Source organism: Bison bison, unplaced genomic scaffold, assembly GCF_000754665.1.
Source record: "Bison bison bison isolate TAMUID 2011002044 unplaced genomic scaffold, Bison_UMD1.0 scf7180017864383, whole genome shotgun sequence".
Taxonomy (NCBI): Eukaryota; Metazoa; Chordata; class Mammalia; order Artiodactyla; family Bovidae; genus Bison; species Bison bison.
In genome coordinates this window covers 3,786,146-3,808,278 of record NW_011494955.1, presented here as the reverse complement: position 1 = coordinate 3,808,278, position 22,133 = coordinate 3,786,146, and the positions used below count along the sequence as shown (strand labels likewise).

Below are 22,133 nucleotides of genomic sequence, written 5' to 3'. Positions count from 1 at the left end.
CTATATTGGACATGACTTTCCTTCCAAGGAATAAGCGTCTTTTAATTTCATGGCTGCAGTCACCATCTGCAGTGATTTTGGAGCCCCCAAAAATAAAGTCTGACACTGTTTCCACTGTTTCCCCATCTATTTCCCATGAAGTGATGGGACCGGATGCCATGATCTTTGTTTTCTGAATGTTTTCTATGGGTCTATACATTTACCTTTAAATATCTCAGTTTTCATCTCTCTGTGTGTGTGTAAGATGGATGGGGGCAGCATTCAGGTTCAAAATATTTACTCAGTACTCTTCATTTAATGATATGCCATCTTCATCAGTCTGTATAAGACCTTTCTCTTTTTATTGTATTTTTCCTGTCTTCGTCTTGTTGTCTATTTCAGTTTCTTTGGTGGTTATTTTTCTTTTTTATATATCAGTTTTGACATTTTTGTATTTTTCCAGAATTGATCTAAGCCAGTGCTTCCCAACTCAATCATGTTGCTGCACACACAGAAAATAATATGTGCATGCACAATGGGTACACGAGACCAAAGGCTACAGACAGGGTTTCTGGCTACCATCCACCCATGGACCACCCTGAGAGCTGAGAGCAACATCTTGACATAAGCATAGCCCATCTAGGGGCTTTCCTGGTGGCTCACTGGTAAAGAATCCGCCTGCCAGTGCGGGAGACACAGGTTGGATCTCTAATCTGGGACGACCCCACATGCCGAGGAGCAGCTGAGCCCATGTAGCACAAGTATTCAGCCTGTGGTCTAGAGCCCAGAAACCACAACTCTTGAGCCCACTGCTGCAACTACTGAAGCCCGTGCACTCTAGAATCTGTGCTCTGCAACAAGAGAAGCCACCACAGTGAGAAGCCTGAGCACTGCAACAAAGAGTAGCCCCCACTCACCACAACTAGAGAAAAGCCCAAGCAGCAGCAAAGACCCAGCACAGCTATAAATAAAATAAATAAATATTTTTAAAAGTAAATGAGCCTTAAAAAAGAAAAAAGTATAGTCCATCTGTGTTACCTGCCATGATACATTAGTTGAGAAACTCAATCTAGACTTTCAAATATATTTGTATATAGTTCATATTCGTCAATGATGTTGCAGTGGGTCAAAAAGAATTGTTGGTCTAGCTCTTGTCTTTAGTATGTAAGAGCAAAGTCGTGAGTAATTTCATCTTAAATTAACCCAGGCTTAGGTCAGCTGCTACCATGTATCTGGAGGGCAAGAAAGGGGCAGAATGAAATGATCTCTATGGAGCAGAATAGATATATTACAATCAGGATTTGGATCACTAGACTCATGTTCCTGGTGTGGCAGGTGGAAAGGAGGAGTTTGCCACTGTAGACCACTAAATGCCTACTTACTCAGATCTTCAGGCAAAGGGCAGTCTAGTCTTCAAATTATTTAAAACTTGGGCAACAGATTGATCTTGGACTGAACAAAAAAAAATCACAAGATAAGTTTGAGTTCTCTATGTTATCCAGGACAGTAGTTTTCAACTAGTATATCAGTACTCCTTTACACTATTAAAAATGATCAAGAACCCTAGAGTTTTTATTTATATGGATAATAACTATCAATATGTACCATTTTAGAAATTTAAAAAAATTTTTAAGTATTTACTCATTTGCTTATAAATAACAATATATAGTATTGGTAATGTTAACTAATGCTTTATGAAAACTTATTCAGCACTTTCCCAAAACAACAACAAAAAAGTGCAAATAGTATTATTTTACATTTTTGAGTCTCTTTGGCATCTAGCAGCTGTATTCTCATCAATTCTGCCTTCAGTCTCTTGCTATGTGTCATGTAAGCTGTGGAAATTTTCACTGTACACTTATAAGAGAATGAGAGAGAAATAAACTGTTATGAAACTATAGAATTATTATGAGAATAATTTTGACCTTGCAGAGCAGAGCTCCTGAAAAATGTCGCAAGTGTCTAGGCACACTTTGAGAAGTGCTGATCTAGCAGAAATGATGAATGCTAATTCTAGGTTCTTTGGAATTAGACCAACCTAGATACCTATTTTCTGTTATTCTAAATGCCAGGTAAGTGATGCGGAATGAATGCATGACTAGTATTTGTTTTGTTCAAATTTCTGATTTGAAATGTTTTTTTGTTTGTTTGTTTGTTTTTGGCTGTGCCATGCAGCATGTGGGATCTTAGTTCCCCAACCAGAGGTCAAACCTGTACCCTCTGCAGTGAAAGTGTGGAGTTTTAACCACCAGGGAAGTCCCCTGTTTTTAATTTTTTTTAACACAGGAAAAGTTATTTTTCTATAATAATTCCTTATTGTGGGTTTTATGCTTCATGCTTTGGCACAATATCAGTGCCCAATAAATATTTTGTCAAATAAGTAGATTTTCTCAAAGTCTGTCTAGCTGTCACTGACTTGATGCCAGTAGCTCTGCGTCTTTCATTGAACTCTGAACTAATGAGGACAGGATGTGAGCTTATGACAGCTCTAGGATATTAAGTCTGCTTCAAGGTCTAGATAATAAAGCAGGTATCTTGGCTTCGCCTAAGTGATCAGGGTACAAACCTGTCCCTGTTGTGTGAAAGAGGATTTCCTGCTCTTTTCACTTTGTTCGAGATACCATCAGGGAGTACCCAGACCAAACTGTTTTTAGTAAAAATAATAATAGCTGCCTTTAATGAATGTTTACAAAGTGTCAGGTACTGGGTAGGCATACATGATGGTCCGTATAGTCAAATCTATGGTTTTTCCAGTAGTCATGTATGGGTGTGAGAGTTGGACCATAAAGCTGAACACTGAAAATTGATGCTTTTGAACTGTGGTGTTGGAAAAGACTCTTGAGAGTCCCTTGGACTGCAAGATAAATCCTAAAGGAGATCAGTCCTGAATATTCATTGAAAAGACTGGTGCTGAAGCTGAAGCTCCAATACTTTGGCCACCTAATGGGACGACTCATTGGAAAAGACCCTGATCCTGGGAAAGATTGAAGGTGGGAGAAGGGGACGACAGAGGGAGATGGTTGGATAGCATCACCAATTCGATGGACAGGAGTATGAGCAAGCTCTGGGAATTGGTGATGGACAGGGAATCCTGGTGTGCTGCAGTCTATGGGGCCGCAAAGAATCAGATATGACTGAGCTCTACTGTAACTGTGTCATTTCATCTTTAAAATAACCCTGTGGAGCAGATATTATCATCCTCATTCTGTAGGTAACTTTCATGAAGTCTATTAGCTGGTAAAATCTGCCTAGCCCCAGGGCCTTTAATCTCCTGACTGAAGGAAGAGGCCTGCTTCAGGGAATAAGAATAGGAATTGGAAAGACGGTTTTTTTGTTCTCAGGTCTACTTCTTCATTCAGAGAGATGATTCAGTGCTTTTATCTCAGATATGATATAGCACCAACTCAACAACAAAGAATGGCTACCTTTTTTTTGGCCACACCATGCAGCTTGTGGGATCTTAGTTCCCCAACCAGGGATTGAACCCACCCGAGGAATTCCACTTCTTGCAGTGGAAACGTGACGTTCTAAGCACTGGACTGCCAGGGAAGTCTCAAGTATGGCTGCCTGAAGTAATTACCCTTTTGGGTACTGATCAATGCCGGGTCCAAACTGAGCTCCAACAGCAAGGGTGGAATTTGCTACACCTGTCACTCAGTATGCAATTATTGAGCATAGAACCTTGATAAATACAAAAGCAGTATTCTCTGTCGTCTCAAGGAATTTAAACATGGGTAGGAGTTTAAAATATTTATACACAGAATTATATACCAGGAAATATAAACTAATGTTTCTATTAGTATTGGTAGTTGAATAAAAGTTTTATACTACTTGTGTAAAAGAGAAGAATGGGTTACAGATGTGGATTACTTTGTGCTCTGAATCAGTGTTTCCCCATGTCTTAGGAACTTTGGTGATAAAGGTAAAAGAAGTTTTCACAGAGAAAGATAATAAACAGAGCTTCTTATTTTCAGTCCCTCGCTTAGAGATAAATTCTGGATTTGAATGCAGTTAAATAAAATAGGTCAAGAGCCCTCCATCTTACACCTCCCAGTTAGTGTTTTCATCATACAACTCCCTAAGATGCTAAGAGAGCTAGAACTGGTTTTGACTTATTCTGAAAGTGATTACATAAAGCTTTTGTTAGAGCTGAGGCTCATAGAAATCTTTGGTTGTGGAAAAGAGGGAGATCTTTCTTAAAGAGCCAAGGAGAATCATTCCTCAATTTTCAAATCTAAAAGTTATAAATTAATTATAATCAATGATATCATCATGGATCTTAGGAAAAATCTTTGTCATCTCCTTTAGATGACAGAACCAAAACTCAATAATCAAGTGATTTGACCAAGTTTATGTGTCTTATTGGTAGATCTGGGACTAGAACTAAGTACTAATAAGTAATTTCTTTCTTACCACTCTCTGTAGTTTCTGGATTTTTTTTCTTCAGAGCTTCTAAAGTTCTAATTATTTCCATAGTCTTTTGATTAGGCAGGAAGGTGACCATGACCAAGGATATTTGTTTAGGAAGAGGTCAGCCTCAATTCTACTTTTCCCTCCAATTAAGATCTTAATGGTTTGATATAAGGAGAACTATCATTTATTAAGCACTTCCTTGTGTCAGGGTCTTCATATATGTTATATCATTGTACCTGCAAGATTCAAGTAAAGTAGACCCGCTTCTAATGGGAATATGAATGAATCCCCTGGGAATCTTGTTAGTGCAGATCCTAATTTTGCTGGTATGAGATGGGGTTTGAAATTCTGCACTAAAAAGCTGCTAGGAAAAGCCAGTAATGCTATTTATCTGTTGGCCTTATGTTCAGTAGCAAGAATGTTGATATTATTTTCATCTTACAAATGAAAAAAAACTGAGGGTTCAGTTCAGTTCAGTCGAACCGCAGCATGCCAGGCCTCCCTGTCCATCACCAGCTCCCGGAGTCCACCCAAACCCAGGTCCATTGAGTCAGTGATCTCATCCAACCATCTCATCCTCTGTCGTCCCCTTCTCCTCCTGCCCTCAGTCTTTCCCAGGATCAGGGTCTTTTCCAGTGAGTCAGCTTTTCACATCAGGTGGCCAAAGTATTGGAGTTTCAGCTTCAACATTTGTCCTTCCAATGAACACCCAGGACTGATCTCCTTTAGGATGGACTGGTTGGATCTCCTTGCAGTCCAAGGGACTCTCAAGAGTCTTCTCCAACACCACAGGTCAAAAGCATCAATTCTTCTATCCTCAGCTTTCTTTATAATCCAACTGTCACACCCATACATGACCACTGGAAAAACCATAGCCTTGACTAGATGGACCTTTGTTGACAAAGTAATGTCTCTGCTTTTTAATATGCTGTCTAGGTTGGTCATAACTTTCCTTCCAAGGAGTAAGCGTCTTTTAATTTCATGACTGCAGTCACCATCTGCAGTGATTTTGGAGCCCAAAAAAATAAAGTCAGCCACTGTTTCCACTGTTTCCCCATCTATTTCCCATGAAGTGATGGGACCGGATGCCATGATCCTAGTTTTCTGAATGTTGAGCTTTAAGCCAACTTTTTCACTCTCCTCTTTCACTTTCATCAAGAGGCTCTTTAGTTCTTCTTCACTTTCTGCCATAAGGGTGGTGTCATCTGCATATCTGAGGTTACTGATATTTCTCCCAGCAGTCTTGATTCCAGCTTGTGCTTCCTCCAGCCCAGCTTGATGTACTCTGCATATAAGTTAAATAAGCAGCGTGACAATATACAGCCTTGACGTAGTCCTTTTCCTATTTGGAACCGGTCTGTTGTTCCATGTCTAGAGGTTTAGCAAGATTAAATAAGTTGCCCAGGTTCATACAGGCAGTAAATGGTAGACTAATGATTTGATCTAGGTCTTTCTTACTCTAAAGCTCAAAATGTGATAAAGGGAACCAGGGAAAAATGGAGAGAGAGCTTATGTTCTAATATTTCTTAAACAGGTCACTTCTCAAGTGAATCAATGGCAGAATTCAGGATTAAATCAAAAAGTTCTGGCTCCTTGCCAAGTGTTTCCCCCTTTCCCTCTTATCAGTCCCCTAATCAGAATTTTTGCTTAATGCTTAGCAAACAATTTTTAGAATTGGCTTTTGGGTTTTCTCCATTACAGGTTTATTGCCAAACCCTGTGCACTCCATGTTGGCATCCAGGACAGTGGTCCTTATCAGGCACAACCTAATGCTATCCTTGAAAAGGTGTTCATGTCTATTACTAAGGTAAGTGGGCAAAAAAAAAAAAAGGAAGATTTTTGTTAGGGTTCATCCCCCACAGGGCATGGGAGGATAGAGAGCAAGTATTTCCAAGGCTAAGGATAGGACGGGATGATCTTTCACATTTGGATAGTCCATAGAGCTATTAGGAGAACTTTATCCACTCAAGGAAATACCTTTGGGCTAGGATACCTTAAATAATTCAAAATTACATACATTGGAGATTTAGGCCTAGCAGTCACCACCACCCCTACTCCCCAAGACACACATCATATTTTGATTTTGTTTTTCCCTGCTTCAGCTCTTGTCATTACCTAGTTGCATAATCAAGATAGAGATGGTACTGATAGCCTTTGCAGGTTGGATTTTTGTGTTTTTTTTTTTAATTGAAGGATAAATACTTTACAGAATTGTGTTGGTTTCTGCCAAATATCAACATGAATCAGCCATAGGTATACATATGTCCCTTCCCTCTTAAACCTCCCTTCCAGGTTGGGTTTTTAATATTTTTTTTTTTACTCACTTGGGCTAGAGGGAGAAAACCAAATAGCTATGTGTATAGGGGAATGGTAAAGGTTCTTGATGTGTAAAATAGTACTTCTTACATAAAAATGACTTTGGGGGTGAAACCTGGAAAGAAAAACATTACTTAAGTCACTGTAGTTATTACCCCTCTGCCACTCAGCTTGTCAAAGGGCTTTAATGAGTAGATTTGAAGAAAAAGCAATGTTCTGACTCTGGTCATACGTCTACAGTATCCTGATGAGAAAAGGCTGGAGGGCCTGTCAAAGCAACTAGACTGGGATGTCCGAAAAATCCAATGCTGGTTTCGCCATCGGAGGAATCAGGACAAGCCCCCAACGCTCACTAAATTTTGTGAAAGCATGTAGGTGTATGGAAGGAGGTGGGGAGTGAGGAGAAGGGTGGGGTATGACTGGACTAAGGTTTTCTTTTTGGAAATCACTTCTCCTCTTAGGATAACAGTCAATGGATGCAGAAGGCTAACTCTGTTATAGGCTGGAAAGAAGAGAACTGAAAGCTTGGTCACCCTTAGTTTCTTGGACATGCTTGTCTCTAAGCTAGCTGTAGTTGCATTTCGTTCACGTTTCCCAAAGAAATTGGGAATGAATTTCTCTGCTTTCACTTACGTAGGTAGATATGCACACCCTTGTATACCTTGGTAGAGATAGTTCCAGCTTGCTATAGGTTGACATTTTAATAGGAAGCATCCCTTTTCTGGACATGCTATAGTTCATTTCACTGGGTTTTTTACTGATTATCCTCTGGACACCAAGCACTATATCTCATTGTCATGCAAAAAAAAACAAAAATAGGCACTATCATCGGGGAGTCTGATATAAAAGAAAAGTTCACTGAAACCAGTATATATTTGTAGAAATCTATTTTTAAACAGAGGCTGGAAAATTTGTATCTCTTTGGCTTTTTAGGTAACTGTATATCATCAGTTTCTTACCAGTAAACTGTGTTATCCCCAAATGTGCAACCTTGAATTCTTTAGCTCAAAGACTTTCTTTTGAGTAATTGTTTGTCTAATTTCTACTCTTCACCCATCTAGGTGGAGATTCACTTTTTATTTATGTATATTCTGCTACGGAATTAGATTTCTCTGGTCGGTGAGTCTGAACTTTCTCTGGTTCTCTGTTGGGGTCTAATCATTCATGCATCCCTAGAGATAAGAGTTAAATACCTTTAGAGCTTTGTCCTCTACTCTCTTTTGTTTTTTCTTTTTTTTTTGTTTTTTCTTTGTGATGCCTAGAGCCCAGGTTTATAAGCTAAATAAATTGTCTTCTGTCTGGGGCCTGACATCAGTAACCTCATGACACTGTTTCTCCTTAAATAATGCTAATAATAATAGTATTAATTAAATTGACATAGTACATGATGGTTTACAAGGCATTTGACAAAAGTCCTGTTCTTGCAAGGAGGAGACAGTTAAAGAAATGACATCAGTAACTCATTGAAGTAGGTATTATTCCTGCTTTGCAATTGATTATCAGAGTCAAAGAAGAATTTCAGGCTTTTTGATTCATGAGTCTTTTTTTTTCTTTCCTACTGTACCACAGTATTTTCCTCTAAATGCATAATTAAAGTTTCAAAATACGTGAAACATAAGGAAGCAGAACTGAAGGAAGGGAATAGACAATTACACAATCATATTTGGAGATTTTAACGCTCTTAATGATTGATTAAATCACTAGACAAAAAATTATCACTGAGCATGTAGAAGGTTTAAATAACAGTCCAACCAGTTTGGCCTAATTGACATTTATAGGACACCACACCAGCAGCTGAAGGATATATATTATTTTCAAGTCCATGTAAAGGATCCATTAAGATAGACCATATGCTAAGCCATAAAATTAGTCTCAGCAAATTTTAAAATTTTGAAATCTTATAAAATATGTTCTCTGACCATAATGGAATTAAAACAGGAATCAAATCAATAATAATAAGATGTCTAGAAAATATTTGTAAGTTAAACAACTCTTCTGAATAACCCAAAGAGCAAATAAGAAATCACAAGGGAATTAGAAAATACTTTTAATTGAATGATGCTGAAAATACAACATACCAAAGTTTGTGGTATGCAGCTAAAGAATACTTTTGAGGAAATTTATAACTTTAATTTGTTTATATTAGAAAAGAAGAAAACTTTAAAATCAATGATTAAGTTTTCACTTTAAGATCCAGAAAAAGAAGAGCAAAGTAAACCCAAAGTAAGGAAAAAAAGAAGAGCAAAAATTGATGAAATAGGTATTAGAAAATAATAGAGAAAATTACAAAGGTTGGTTCTTTGAAAGTTTTAATTAAAATTGATAAACCTTTAGAAAAAAACAAGAAAACAAATTATCAGTATCAGGGAGAAAAAGAGGCTATCACTATAGGTCCTGTAGACATTGAAAGAATAGTAAGACCACATTATGAACAGTTTAATAGTAATAAATTCAACAACTTAGATGAAATGGACAACCCTCTTAAAGGACATAATTGAAACTCCATTGGAGATGATTGCTTTTGACTTTTGAATCTTTGGCACAGAGAGATCTCCTTTGATTATTAAATGAAATCACTGTCTTCCTGCCTCCCAATTTCCTATATATTCCAGGTTGTGATGTTTCCAAAAGCTATCCTAGCACTCTCTTTGCTCTTGTGTACAGTTTCTCTCATCTTAATAGCACTTTCTTGTTCTAGCAAAAAAGTATAATTGTTTATTTAGCCTTTAAGGATCCCTAAATTCTGTCTAGGGGGCTTCCATTTTCTTTCCCATCTCTTTGCCCAAAGTATAGAGAAAGAGGTAGATGGGCCAGGAGGGAATTCTGAAAACTGACTTGGATTATTTGTTTTCTCTTAGTCACCTTGGTTCTGGGACACCCGACAGTGCTGGCACAGTTACCCTTATCAGGTAAGACCTGAGCCTTTAAGACAGGGGCGTTGTGTGTGTGTGTGCGTGTGTAGGCTGGGGTTGGGGAGAGTGCATCGCCAGTCCCAGGGCAGATAGAACATTCCCTTGAGATTCTTGAGGGATTAGGGACTGAGTCTCTTTGAGTCATATGTTCACAGTATGTATTTTTGGGGTCCCCACAGCAGTGAAATCTTGTGATCTGTTTGTTCCAGATATTCACCTTAATTGGGCTGGAAAGAAAAGCAGCTTCCTGGCACTTAATGAGGTGCTTTCTGGTTCAGGTGTCCCTTTTGAATCCCATAAGAGCATCTTGGTTCTAGTCTAAAGTAGAAAAATGTCAGGGAGTTGCTAACAGGGTGGAAGAAGGAAAGGCCTCGATGTATTTAATCCCCTGAAAATTGCCCAGAATTCTAGACACACTGATTTGATTGTGCTCTGTGTGTGTGTGTGTGTGTGTGTGTGTGTGTGTGTGTTGCTCAGTCATGTCCTTGTTAACCGTGAAAGTCACTCAGTCCTGTCCAACTCTTTACCCAGGGATCAAACCCAGATCTCCCACATTGCAGGTGGATTCTTTACCAGCCCAAAGAAGACTGGAGTGAGTAGCCTATCCCTTCTCCAGCAGATTTTCCCAACCCAGGAATTGAACTGGGGTATCCTGCATTGCAGGCGGATTCTTTACCAGCTGAGCTACCAGGGAAGCCTATCTGATCTCTAAAAGATGAGCCAAAGATGTGTATGGGCTTCCCAGGTGGCACTAGTGGTAAAGAACCTGCCTGCTAATGCAAGAGATATGAGATGTGGGTTCTATCCCTGGGTCAGGAAGATCCCCTGGAGAAGGGCATGGCAACCCACTCCAGTATCCTTGCCTAGAAAATCCCATGGACAGAGGAGCCTGGCAGGCTACAGTCCATAGGGCTGCAAAGAGTTGGACACGACTGAAGTGATTTAGCACACAAAGATGTATATGTGGAAGGGAAGAGTTTAAGTGTCAACACCAGTCCAAAGTCTGTTAGCTATTGCACATCTTGGAAGATGATGGAGAGGAAGAGTATTTAATAATCGGGGGTATGAGTTCGCTGACACAAAGAAAGCTGGGAACATGGCATGAGTCTTTGACTAGGTGGTATCCTCACTACTTTTTCTCTTCCAGCCTCTCACAAGTGGACTTTATTACTATTATATCATGGAATTGGCTTTCTATTGGTCTCTTATGTTTTCTCAGTTTACAGACATTAAAAGAAAGGTAAGGACGTTGGCTCCCTTAACACCCTGATTTATGGCACCCTCCTTTCCGGCAGCTACCATTATTGTCATTGTGATGGATTCTCTGTCCTGATTAGGACCACAAAAGAGGGTGAAAGTAGGTTCAGTGTGACTTTTAGCTCTTTGTAATGTTCTCAGAAGTGAGCCCTGACTAGTGAAGTATATTTGAGTCATTCAGGGCAGCCCAGGATGAAAACAGTTAACCAGCTAAGAAGCATACCCTTTTCTTTGTTTTTCTCCAAGGTTCTTACACATATAAAGCTCAAGAAACTAGTCTAAACTTAGAGATAGCAAGGCCTGATCCAGGAAAAGCTTCGATTCCAGAAAAACTTTTGCCATTAGTGACCCTTGTTCCCTCTCTGTTCTCTGTTCTTGGTGACCCCACTTACTTAAAAGAATGTCGGTTGGAAGGGGTTTTAGATGTTTTAGTTTACCCTTTTCTTGCTGTTGTTTAGGAAACAGATTCAGAGAAGTGAGTTGACTTGCCTACAGAATGGCAAAGTTGCAAATGACTTAAGTTTTTTGTAAGTATACAGAAAGGGCAGAATCTTCACCTTTTATTGGCATCCACCTGACATAATGCAATTCCAGCAGCTCTAACCCTAATCTGTCACTAACTCATGGTTATCTTTGGTAAGGAAAATCAGGGTTAGCACTTGTGGGAATGGATTGACATTAATCTGGCGTATTAGTTGTTGTGTAACCTAGAAGCATGATATATAATTTAAATGCCTCTCACCCTCTTTTGGTTACTCAGGACAGTTACACACCCTCCTATGAAGACATAGGTCTCCTTATTAAAATTTCATTTTAATGCATGACATATATAAAAAGGTTTATAATATGTATGTAGGTTTTAAAACGTTCTAGAATGTGTACTTGTGAACTCATCCCCAACTCAAGAGCTAGAACGTGTGATTGTATCCATCCATATGGAGAGCATAGACTTTATATCCTTGCTTCTCTGATGCAATTTACCTGCCTCCTCCCACCCTCTATCCTTCACTGGGCTGAGAAGTATTTATTAGATATATGTAATAACTCAGGTATTTAGAGATTTCTCAGGGTCTAACCTTGTTATTTGAACCCAAGAGGAAATTAGAGCTTTAAATCTGAGAGCAGGAAGTGCTTGTAGTAAGATGGACTATTTAGCATTTCTCTGAAATGTTTTGGAATAGCTTCTCCTCTCCACAAACCTCCCCTTTCTCTTAGGTCCCTTTGGTTGAAATTCCCTTCATCAATGCAGAAGAGTCTTAGATACTCAAGGAATCTAGAGGTATAAGGCTTATATGCCTGACTACCACCTGGGAAATTATCTCCAGGTATCAGCTAAGCATCTGAAGTCTACATGTTCTGCAGCTACCAAAGAAAATTGCTCTTTTCTGTGTTTTGAGCTATAGATTGAGTGTAGATTATGGGTCAGTCACTGATGTAGATAGTTTTGGGTGAAATGTTAGGCAGCTCCCTAGGGGAGAATTGAAACAAAATGAAACTCAGAAGGGGTGGGATGAGGCCCTCTGAGAACAGTACAGGGCACTGAGTTGCATAGCAGTTCTGCGGCCTTGCCTTTACCTGCGTCTGCTATTTGCATTCCTTCCTAGGACTTCCTGATCATGTTTTTGCATCACCTGGCCACCATTGGGCTTATTACCTTCTCCTACATCAACAACATGGTTCGAGTGGGAACGCTGGTCTTGTGTCTACATGATGTCTCAGACTTCTTGCTGGAGGTAAGACCCCTCAATGACACTTTCCTCACTAGTCCTCTTTACTTTTCTTCCTATCTGAGAACTGGCTTTCTCCCCAATTCAATTCTTATCTTTCTTTCTCCAGGCAGCCAAGCTAGCCAATTATGCCAAGTACCAGCGTCTCTGTGACACCCTTTTTGTGATCTTCAGTGCTGTTTTTGTGGTGACTCGCCTAGGAATCTATCCATTCTGGTAAGTGTTAGGGCTGTGGAGCTGTGGTAAATATGTAACAATAAACTGGTCACCAGTTTAGGGAACAGACATCAAGATTCCCTAACCCTAAATATTGCTCTGTTTTTTGCTTGACCTAACCTGACCTTTTATGGATTCTTGAAGGACCTCATTTCCCCTGTACAGTATTTCTAATACAGTATGATGTAGACCGAGAGCATCCAACTCACTTAGCTATGGCTCTCCTGATTCATCTCTGAGGAATAGTCCTCATTTTATGCCTAAGTAACTCCTCTGCCTTCTTTTGCACTGATTGTGGACTTCTCAGGCTTTTGCTTATTTTCCTGCTCTATACTGTCTCCTACCCTGACCACTCCCACTCCCACACCACTCTCACTTCTACACTCACGACTAAATTACAAGTCATTGACTCTGTGGGTTGGAGATTTTCCTTAGTCTGAGGGAATTGGCCATCAGCTGTCCTGTATGTGCATGAGAATCTGAATTATTCCTAGGGTTATTGTTAAAACTGTTGTCCCAAATTGGTGATACTCTGCATATTTGGATTAGTAATATGACTTATTTGAAGTGATTAGTAATCTGACTTACTCTGTCAGCTGCTAAGAATTCTATATCTTCCATTATTCCTAAAGATAGAAAACTCCATGGGCCCCTTTCTTTACTGTCTTCTCACTGTGCATGAATATCCCTGGAACTTCAACTGATAGAAGGTATGGTGTGAAAACACAAGGTTCTGCTTTCCAGGAAATTCAACTTCATCCTTATGTGTCTGGCTTTGACTCTAGAATCTGACCATTGAACTTCCTCTTATAGGATCCTGAACACGACCCTCTTTGAGAGTTGGGAGATAATCGGGCCCTATCGCTCCTGGTGGCTTTTCAATGGCCTTCTCCTGGTCCTACAGGTTCTGCATGTCATCTGGTCCTACCTAATTGCACGAATTGCTTTTAAAGCCTTGATCCGAGGAAAGGTAAGGGTGAAAGATGGCTTCTTTCTTTGGGGTATTACCAAGCAAAAAGCCTAGAGCTCTAAGGTTTTCATCTTTTCTTTAAGTATGAATGTTTAGCCATCTAAGACATGACTTAGATGTCAGAGGCAGGATCTGCCTTCTTCCTGTCCCATAGGAATGACTTTTGTTAGATAATAAACAGGATTAGGTTTTGGAGACCATTTCAACCTACCCCTTACCTACCTACATCATGGATTTCATATTTTTATTTTTAGCATGGAAGCCTTTTTTCAAAGGAAATCATATGCAGAGCTCCAAGATGTAAGGAAATCATACGCAGAGTTCCAAGATATAAACTGTATAGAAGCCAAGATGTTAGATTGCCTAGAAGTGGTATGGTAATTCACAAGCCACCCCAAGATGGCCACACTGTGGTGTTCAAGATACAGTTTATGTAAGGAATTAAGTACCAGCCTCACTTACTGTTGCATGAGGCAGGGTCTTAAGTGAGATAGGTTTTTAGGGCTTCAAATACCCACTTTACTTCAAGAGCCCAAAAGCACAAAGAAAGGCGTCATTCTGTGATAAAACTCATAACTGAATTTTGCAAATTCTGAAGCAGTCAGTCAAACTGTGATTAGCCTGAGGGATTCAGCCTTCAGTAACATACAGTCCCAAGGGGAGGGGCTCTGGTAGTGGATACAGACTCTAGGACAAAGGGATGGAATGTTTCCCAGGAATATATGATCTCTTGTGACACTGTTCCTTATGGCTTTAATTGGTTTCAGAACTTGCTTAGTGTGCCTGTGCATCTTGGTGTAGCTATTGGACATCTCTCTTTTCCCTTGCTTTTCTTCCCTGACCAGGTGACCTATCCAGGAAGGATTAGACCCAGACTCTGTACTCTCCACTCTTTTCTCACCTCCTTCCTTTTTTCTATGCCTGGTGGGAGCTGGACAGTTTCATCTCTTGCATGTAAGTGTATCTGTGCTTCTAGTGTTCAGTGAAGCATGTCTATCTGAATGTTTCTCTTCCTTCCTGCTGTCCTTTCTGTTTCCCTGCATTGTATGGAGCATGCCTTCTCTCCTGACCTTGTGGGGCATTGCTGAATGGGGCATTGCTGAATGGAGCTCAAGTTGCCAGATTCTTTTTCCTAAATTGAGGGAAGAGTAGAGTCTGCTTTTTTTTTTTTCCATTTCTGTTTTTCCCTTCTATCCCGCCTGCATCCCTCCTTTTTGAGCTTCCCTTTAGCTCAAATCTGACACACTGCCCTCTGGTGGAAATTTCCTGACGATCAGATAATCAACTCGTGATCAGAGTTCACGAGGTTCAGAGGTCAATAGCTATAATAAGCCATAGAATCTTAGAGCTAACCCAAAGCAAGTACCCCACCCTCTGGTAACAGCAATTGTAGTATTGTTTCCTTATCACCTCCTTCTGTTATTTACTTAGAAAAAAAAAAAGCACACGTTTATTATCCTTCAGTTCTGGAGGGCAAAAGCCTGACATAGGTCTCACTGGGTGTCTTTCCTTTTTACTTTTATGGTCCATGGTAGAAAATTTGAAATACTTTGCTTGGTATGCAGGATAGTTTAGATCGGAAAACACTGCTTTAATCCAAATCCTTCATTTGAAAATACAGAATAAAAAGCTGAGTTTGAAAGGTGAAGATTCATAGGGAATAGCATGATTGGGACTGGGATTCTTGTCTTGCTGACTGCCAGTCTGCTTTTCTTTTTACCATGTTGTGTATCTTCAGGATACTAGAGAGGTAATCATGTTAGGAGAAAAAGGAAAACATTGAAGAAACAAGTGCATTGGATGTTAATATTTGGGCCCAGGAAGAGTAGAACACCTAAAAAGACCCAATTGTGGATCAACTTTGGGGATATAGCAAAACTCTAGATCACCAAAACTGCAGTGGAAGTGATGACGACAGCCCTGTATTGTTGTGCTGGCCTTTTCTGTTTTTGAGGTAGAAGAGAAAGGGTATGTGAATGTTTTTAGCTCTTTTAGGCTGGTCCTGGAAGGTAAACTCCTCTACCAAGACGGCTACTTACTTCATTGAGAACAGAATTAGGGATGATGAGAGAGAAACACAGAAAGCAGGCAGGTACTCATAAGTCTCTATGGTCCCGATAGTATTTTGAGTCAGGTGCCACCAGAAAGTAGGCCAGATTGGAAACCGTGCCCAAACATGGGCTCTGTGGGCTCTGTCTTATGATTCTAGAAGAGTTCTGTCCTTACCTTTCCTACCTTTGGCCCCATCCCTCCCAGGTGTCTAAGGATGATCGCAGTGATGTGGAGAGCAGCTCAGAGGAAGAAGATATAACCACCAGCACAAAAGGTCCCTGTGGCCGCAGCTCCAGCAATGGTGCCAATCGGGTGAATGGTCACATGGGAGGCAGCTACTGGGCTGAAGAGTAAGGTGGTTGGTATGGGGACTTCAGCATAGACGGACTTGCAGGGCCACTGGCAACCTACTCCTCTTGGGCCTCCCCACATCTACATTCCTGGGTCTAGGGGGTGTGCAGGGCACTGAGGAGAATCAAGAAGCAAATATTTTCACTTTTAAAAAAAACTCTGCCATTTCGTATTTAATAGCCTCCAGGTTCTTTCAGTAATGTTATTTGCTCTGTGTGTGCACGTGCGTGTGTGTGTGTGTGCGCGCCTGTGCATGTGCATTTGTGCATATGCGTGAGTCTTGTTGCCTAGGTTGGGGCACATTTCTGGACTAGGGCCATTAGGCCTTGCCTGGTCTCCTCTGAACCCTCCTCAGTCCCAGATTTGGCTGCATCTTGAATTATGCTGTTTCCAGAGTGTCCCCTCCCTGGTTGCCCATGGCTCTTGAGCCCTGACCATCTGAATGGAGCAGCTGAGTTTAGCTCCACGTTTCTGCACTGTTTCTTCTTTGGAGCTGGAATATTTCCCATGAAGTTGTATGCAAACAGACAACCATGAAATGGGTGGCCAGGATTGCTGCGGCCCCTAGCTAGATCCCCTTCCTGCCACCTGGTAGTGACAGGGACAGCTGCTGATACCCTGCTCTTTATTCAATGGTACGCAGGAAGTGGGGGGTGGCGGGTGGGAGGAGTGGGTGATCTGAGGGCTGGAGGACAACAGCTACTGGGTGAGCTGTTAACGGTTTATATTATTGTTTACTCTTCTGTGATTAAAAGTGCTTCAACCCTCATCTGCTGTCTCAACCTCTTTAGTGACTCTATCCCTAGTTCCCTGAATCCATAGTCTGATTAATAACTTTTTCAGGTCTGATTCTAGAGGCCATTGGACACCCAAGTTTTTCCTTTCTGTGCATATATGCTAGAGAGAGAGCACCTTCATTTTAAGGCTTTATATTTTAACAAAAAATAAACATGTGTAGTGATCATAAGAAAAAATACTGAGCAAATAAAAGCATGTATATTGCCAAAGCAGCAAAGACTGGTTGAAGAGCTAAGACACCTGAGTATTTCCTGTATGTCCCATTTTATTGAGTATAGAGACTGCCAGTTAATATCTTAAGATGGAGATAAGTGAGTCTAAACCAGTGTTTTCTGTTTTAATTCTGGTTTCTCTTCTAGCCCATGGAGAAACAATTTTCCTAATCTAGATTTTTCTGTAGTTGAGGTTTAGGCAAAATTACCAATAGTAGTATTTATCTCTTAGAATATTTTCCATTCAGTGAATATTCAGATTATCAAAATATTTCCAGATGTTCTTGTGTACATTAAGACATATGGAATGCTTCATTGTTAAGGAGACAGATAAAAATGGAAAGAAATAGGTAGGTTATTGTAGGTTATTGTTCTAAGAATCAGATACTCATTTGATGTTCATTGACATTACTGGGATACTAACCCTACTAAATTTACCTTACTGAGTGGCTGGATTTTAAAAAGACTTACTATATATATATAGCACAAGGGCAAATTAAGTTCTAAAAAATTTTACGTAGTTATTTAGTCAGAACTAGTCAGGAAGACTAAAAGACTAAGGTCTTACATTTAATTCCTCAACTTACCATATTGTTGAATAGTAATTGTGAAATATGAAAATACTTTGGAAAGTCAGACAAGATATGTATGCCTTTTGAAGTTGGAACAATTGCTTTGTAAATACGATTGAATTAGTTGGCCCAGTTAATCTGACACGTGGTATAATTAAAATAATAACAGTTAACACATAGCTCTTTATTACATACCAGGTATGGTATTGAGCACTTTACAGAGGATTAAAATACAGCAAAATAGGCTAACTTTGCTAAATTCAAACACCCAGTAAAGAATCAAACTCAGAGTCTCTATTCTTAATCACTATACTGTAACACTTCTCAAGACTTTATGTAAGGAAGAATAGTTGTTGGAGAAACATCTAGCCAGAGGCATAGACTGATTAGAGTTAACTTTGGATGACTGAATTGAGATTAGAGTCGGTTATAGGAACAAGGCTTGTTCTGAGCACATAGTTGGAATTGGAGGGAATTGAGAGAGTGCTAGAGGGTTTGAATACAGAACTGGAAGACAATAGTGTTAACTGGGATGGCAGAACTGTCATGAGGCCAGATTTATAGATGGCCTTGGAAGGTTTCATGCCTGAGAGCAGGTTAGAGGCAAACACATCATCCCTACCTGAGAACTAGGAATATTTATAAGAGAAGCAAGGCATTACCTCTCCACTGTTGAATATAAAAGAATTTGAGAGACCCCTGGAGGTCCAGCCATTAAACTCCACATTTCCGCTATAGGGCGTGTGGGTTCGATCCCTGGTCAGGGAACTAGATCCCACATGAAGTTTTAACTTTATTATTTACTGAAAAGATAACACGTTTGTATAGTGCTTAACTGCTTTGAAGATGATCTCACAACATCAAAAAGCGAACTTCAGAACACTTTGTAAAAGTAGGGATTATTATCTGCATTCTATAAATGAGTGTTTGAATTGTACCTTGACCCTAAGTGGGAAGCTGCTATAAATGGGGAAGACATACCTGGTATTCCCTGATAGCTCAGTTGGTAAACAATCCGCCTGCAGTGCAGGAAACCCTGGTTCAATTCCTGGGTCGGGAAGATCTGCTGGAGAAGGGATAGGCTACCCACTCCAGTATTCTTGGGCTTCACTTATGGCTTCCCTTGGGGCTGGTAAAGAATCCACCTGCAATGCAAGAAATCTGAGTTTGATCCCTGGATTGGGAAGACCTCCCTGGAGAAGGGAAAGGCTACCCACTCCAGTATTCTGGCCTGGAGAATTCCATGGACTGTATAGTCCGTTGGGTCACAAAGAGTCAGACACAACTGAGTGACTTTCACTATGTCCACCTAAAATATAATGGTGTAAAACAACAGTTTATTTCTCATGGTTTGATTGGATGAATGAGCCCAGTTAGAAATACCTCATGTGGTTACAGTGAGATGGCAGCTGGGAATGGAGTAGTTTAGAGACTCAACTGAGCTGGATGTCGAAGATGATTAATAGTCTGGCTAGAAGTTAATGCTGGCCATTCCCTAGGAACTGTCGGGGCTGTCAACTAATACACCTAAACATATCTTTCCATGCCTTGAGCTTTGCTCAAATGGTTGCATTGCATAATGCGGGAAGCAGACGTCACTAGGCCAGTTAGTGTTGATTGAGGGAATTCTCTGGCGGTTCAATGGTTAGAACTTGGTGCTTTCACTGTGGTGGCCCCGGTTCAATCCCTGGTGGGGAATTAAGATCCCACAGCCTTGCAGTGTGGCCAAAAATAAAGAATGTTGACTGGAACTGGCACACATTATTTCCACTGTATCCTACTGATTGAAGCAGTCACAGGGACCACCTAGATACCAGGGAGTGCTGAGGTAGATTCTACCTCTTGGTAAAGGATTGGTGAGGTCACTGCAGAAGAGCATGGGAGAGGACTTCCCTGGTGGGCCAGTGGTTAAAAATGCATCTTCTAATACAGGGAATGTGGGTTCAATCCCTGGTTGGGGACCTAACATGCCACATGCTGCGGGTCAGCTAAGCCCATGTGCCACAATTAAAGAGCCCAAGTGCCATAACTACTGAGCCCACTTCCTCTGAGCTCATGTTCCAGCCCCTTGCACACCACAACTAGAGAAAGCCCACATGCCAAAAAATGAAGACCCAGTGCAGACAAAAATTTTTTTAAAAAGAGCATGGAGAATGGTTGCATTCACCTTTGAAAAATTCAATTTGCCACAGTGACAAAACAGTCTCAGAAGTTGTTCAAAAAACACAAACAGATTGCCTGTTACATATCATGAGCTTTCACAGTCCTAAAAACAATCATGAGTGTAGTTAGTGGGTGGTAGTATGCTTATTTTAAACCAAGTTCTTCAGACTTTAGATCCAGTATGTCTGCAGGAAGATAATTTCACTTCAATTAAATATTTATCAAGTGCCTACTTGATGATAGGCACTGTGGCAGAGAAGCTAGAGACACAAAGATGAACAAGATCTGGTTTCTACTTTCAGAGAGCTCAGACACCAGTAAGGAAAGGAAAAAAAAAAAAGATACAATGTGATAGCAACTGTTCTAAATTGTTCTTGGCAAGGCGGGAGAAAACTTGAAAGTGGAGCTGGACCATTAAAGATGAGTAGAACTTTGCCAGGAAAACAGGAATAGGAAGGTATTATGTTTAGGAGAGATGGGAGTATATGAAAGATATCAGTTCTGGTGGATATGAAATAACTTGAGACAAACATCTAGAAATGGTGGGTAAATGAGGTGGGTTTTTTTCTTTTTTTCCCTTTAATGCACAGCTGAGCTTCTAGAAAGTGACACAAAAGATGCAAAGCAGTTGAAAACTAGAGCAGAAGCCAAAACACCTGATGCAGTTACTGAAGGAATAAAGACTTGGGTTTTAATGCTGACAAGAGATAAGACTGTGGCCCCATGCAGGAAGCTGAACTGAGACCTCGAGTTAAAGCCACAGCAAAAGGAGGGAACTAAGAAAAATACACGCAGTTGGCAAAAGGAGAAAGCAAAGATGTTTGAATGCTTGGGCTTGTGAGGTCAGGATGCTCTTGAGAATATTCTCAAATTCTGGGCCCATACTTCATGTGAATTTGAGAACCTAAATGCATACTTCCTTTGTGGTCTGGGAAACATCACAACCCCCAACCCCATCCCCAGGTAAGAACTTGAAGGAAAATTGATCTCAGATTAATTATCTCTGGGCCTGTTTTGGGAAGACCTGTACATAATGATGCAGACAATGCTGGAGTTCTTACTAATACACTACCACCAACACCCCCCACCAAACAGAAAAGTTCCAAAAGATTATCTCAAGTCTGCAGCACATATAAGCACATATAAGTATACAAGCACATACTTGTATCCAGAGTGTATATAATTAAGGAAATGACAAGGACAACCCAATAGGAAGAAAAGGAGAGAGGGGAGGGAACAAAGGATATGAATAGGTAATTCCTAGAGAGTGAATATGCCAATGGATAATCAATAAAAAGGTGATCAACCTTACTATAAATCAATGATATGTAAAATGAATAGAATCCACTTTACACCAACAGAATGAGGAAATGTTGCCAGTGTGAGTAACATTGACATAACTTTTGGAAAAGCAACTTAATAACTAGTAAAGCTATCTTTTGTAGAAACTAGAACAAGGAAATTAATCGCATTGCTGTTTATAAGTGGGGGAAAAATGGAAAAATATCAGTGGTCTTTCTACTAGAGAAATGGAATAAATTAATCTACTCATGTAATTGAAATATTATACAACATGAGCTAAATTTTCCTGTTAATATGGATGTGTAGTCCAAACCAGTAGGACATATATATATTTATGTATGAATTTTAAAATATGTTACAGGGAATTGTTTCATGTGGATTTGGAGTCTGAGAAATCTCAGGATCTATAGTCAGCAAGCTAGAGATCCAAGAAGGCTATAGTTTATGGTATAGTTCCAATCTGAGTCCAAAAGCCTGAAAACTAGGAAAACCGGTGGTGAAAGCTGCAGTCCAAGTCCATAGGCAGGGGAAGACAAATGTTCCAGCTCAAAGACAGTCAAGTAGAAAGACTGCCCTCTTACTCTACCTTTTAAAAAAAATTAAAGGGACTGCCCTGGTGATCCAGTGGCCAAGACTCTGCACTCTCAATGCAGGGGACCTGGGTTTGATCCCTGGTCAGGGAACTAGATCCCACATGCCACAACTAAAGATCGAAGATCCCACATGCTGTAACTAAGACCTGGTCAGTCAAATATTTTTTAATTAAAAAAATTAAAGTTATTGATTTATAATAGTTTGACATATATATATTTTTAAAAGATTCCACATATAAGTGATAACATAGAATCTGTCTTATTTCACTAAGCATAATACCCTCCAAGTCCATCTGTGCT

At 40.1% G+C, this 22,133-nt stretch overlaps 1 protein-coding gene across 1 annotated transcript in view; it reads left to right on the top strand.

The window, feature by feature from the left end:
- The window catches only part of CERS5 (ceramide synthase 5), a 29,706-nt gene extending 12,744 nt beyond the window's left edge, over nt 1–16,962 (top strand). Inside the window, exons 2-10 of the mRNA XM_010857804.1 lie at nt 6,094–6,199; nt 6,949–7,079; nt 7,770–7,827; nt 9,567–9,617; nt 10,768–10,860; nt 12,482–12,610; nt 12,714–12,820; nt 13,634–13,790; nt 16,047–16,962. Of these exons, the coding sequence (XP_010856106.1) occupies nt 6,094–6,199; nt 6,949–7,079; nt 7,770–7,827; nt 9,567–9,617; nt 10,768–10,860; nt 12,482–12,610; nt 12,714–12,820; nt 13,634–13,790; nt 16,047–16,196 (982 nt within the window). The 3' untranslated portion in view covers nt 16,197–16,962. The remainder of the gene's footprint in view (nt 1–6,093; nt 6,200–6,948; nt 7,080–7,769; nt 7,828–9,566; nt 9,618–10,767; nt 10,861–12,481; nt 12,611–12,713; nt 12,821–13,633; nt 13,791–16,046) is intronic.
- The last annotated feature ends 5,171 nt before the right edge of the window (nt 16,963–22,133 follow it).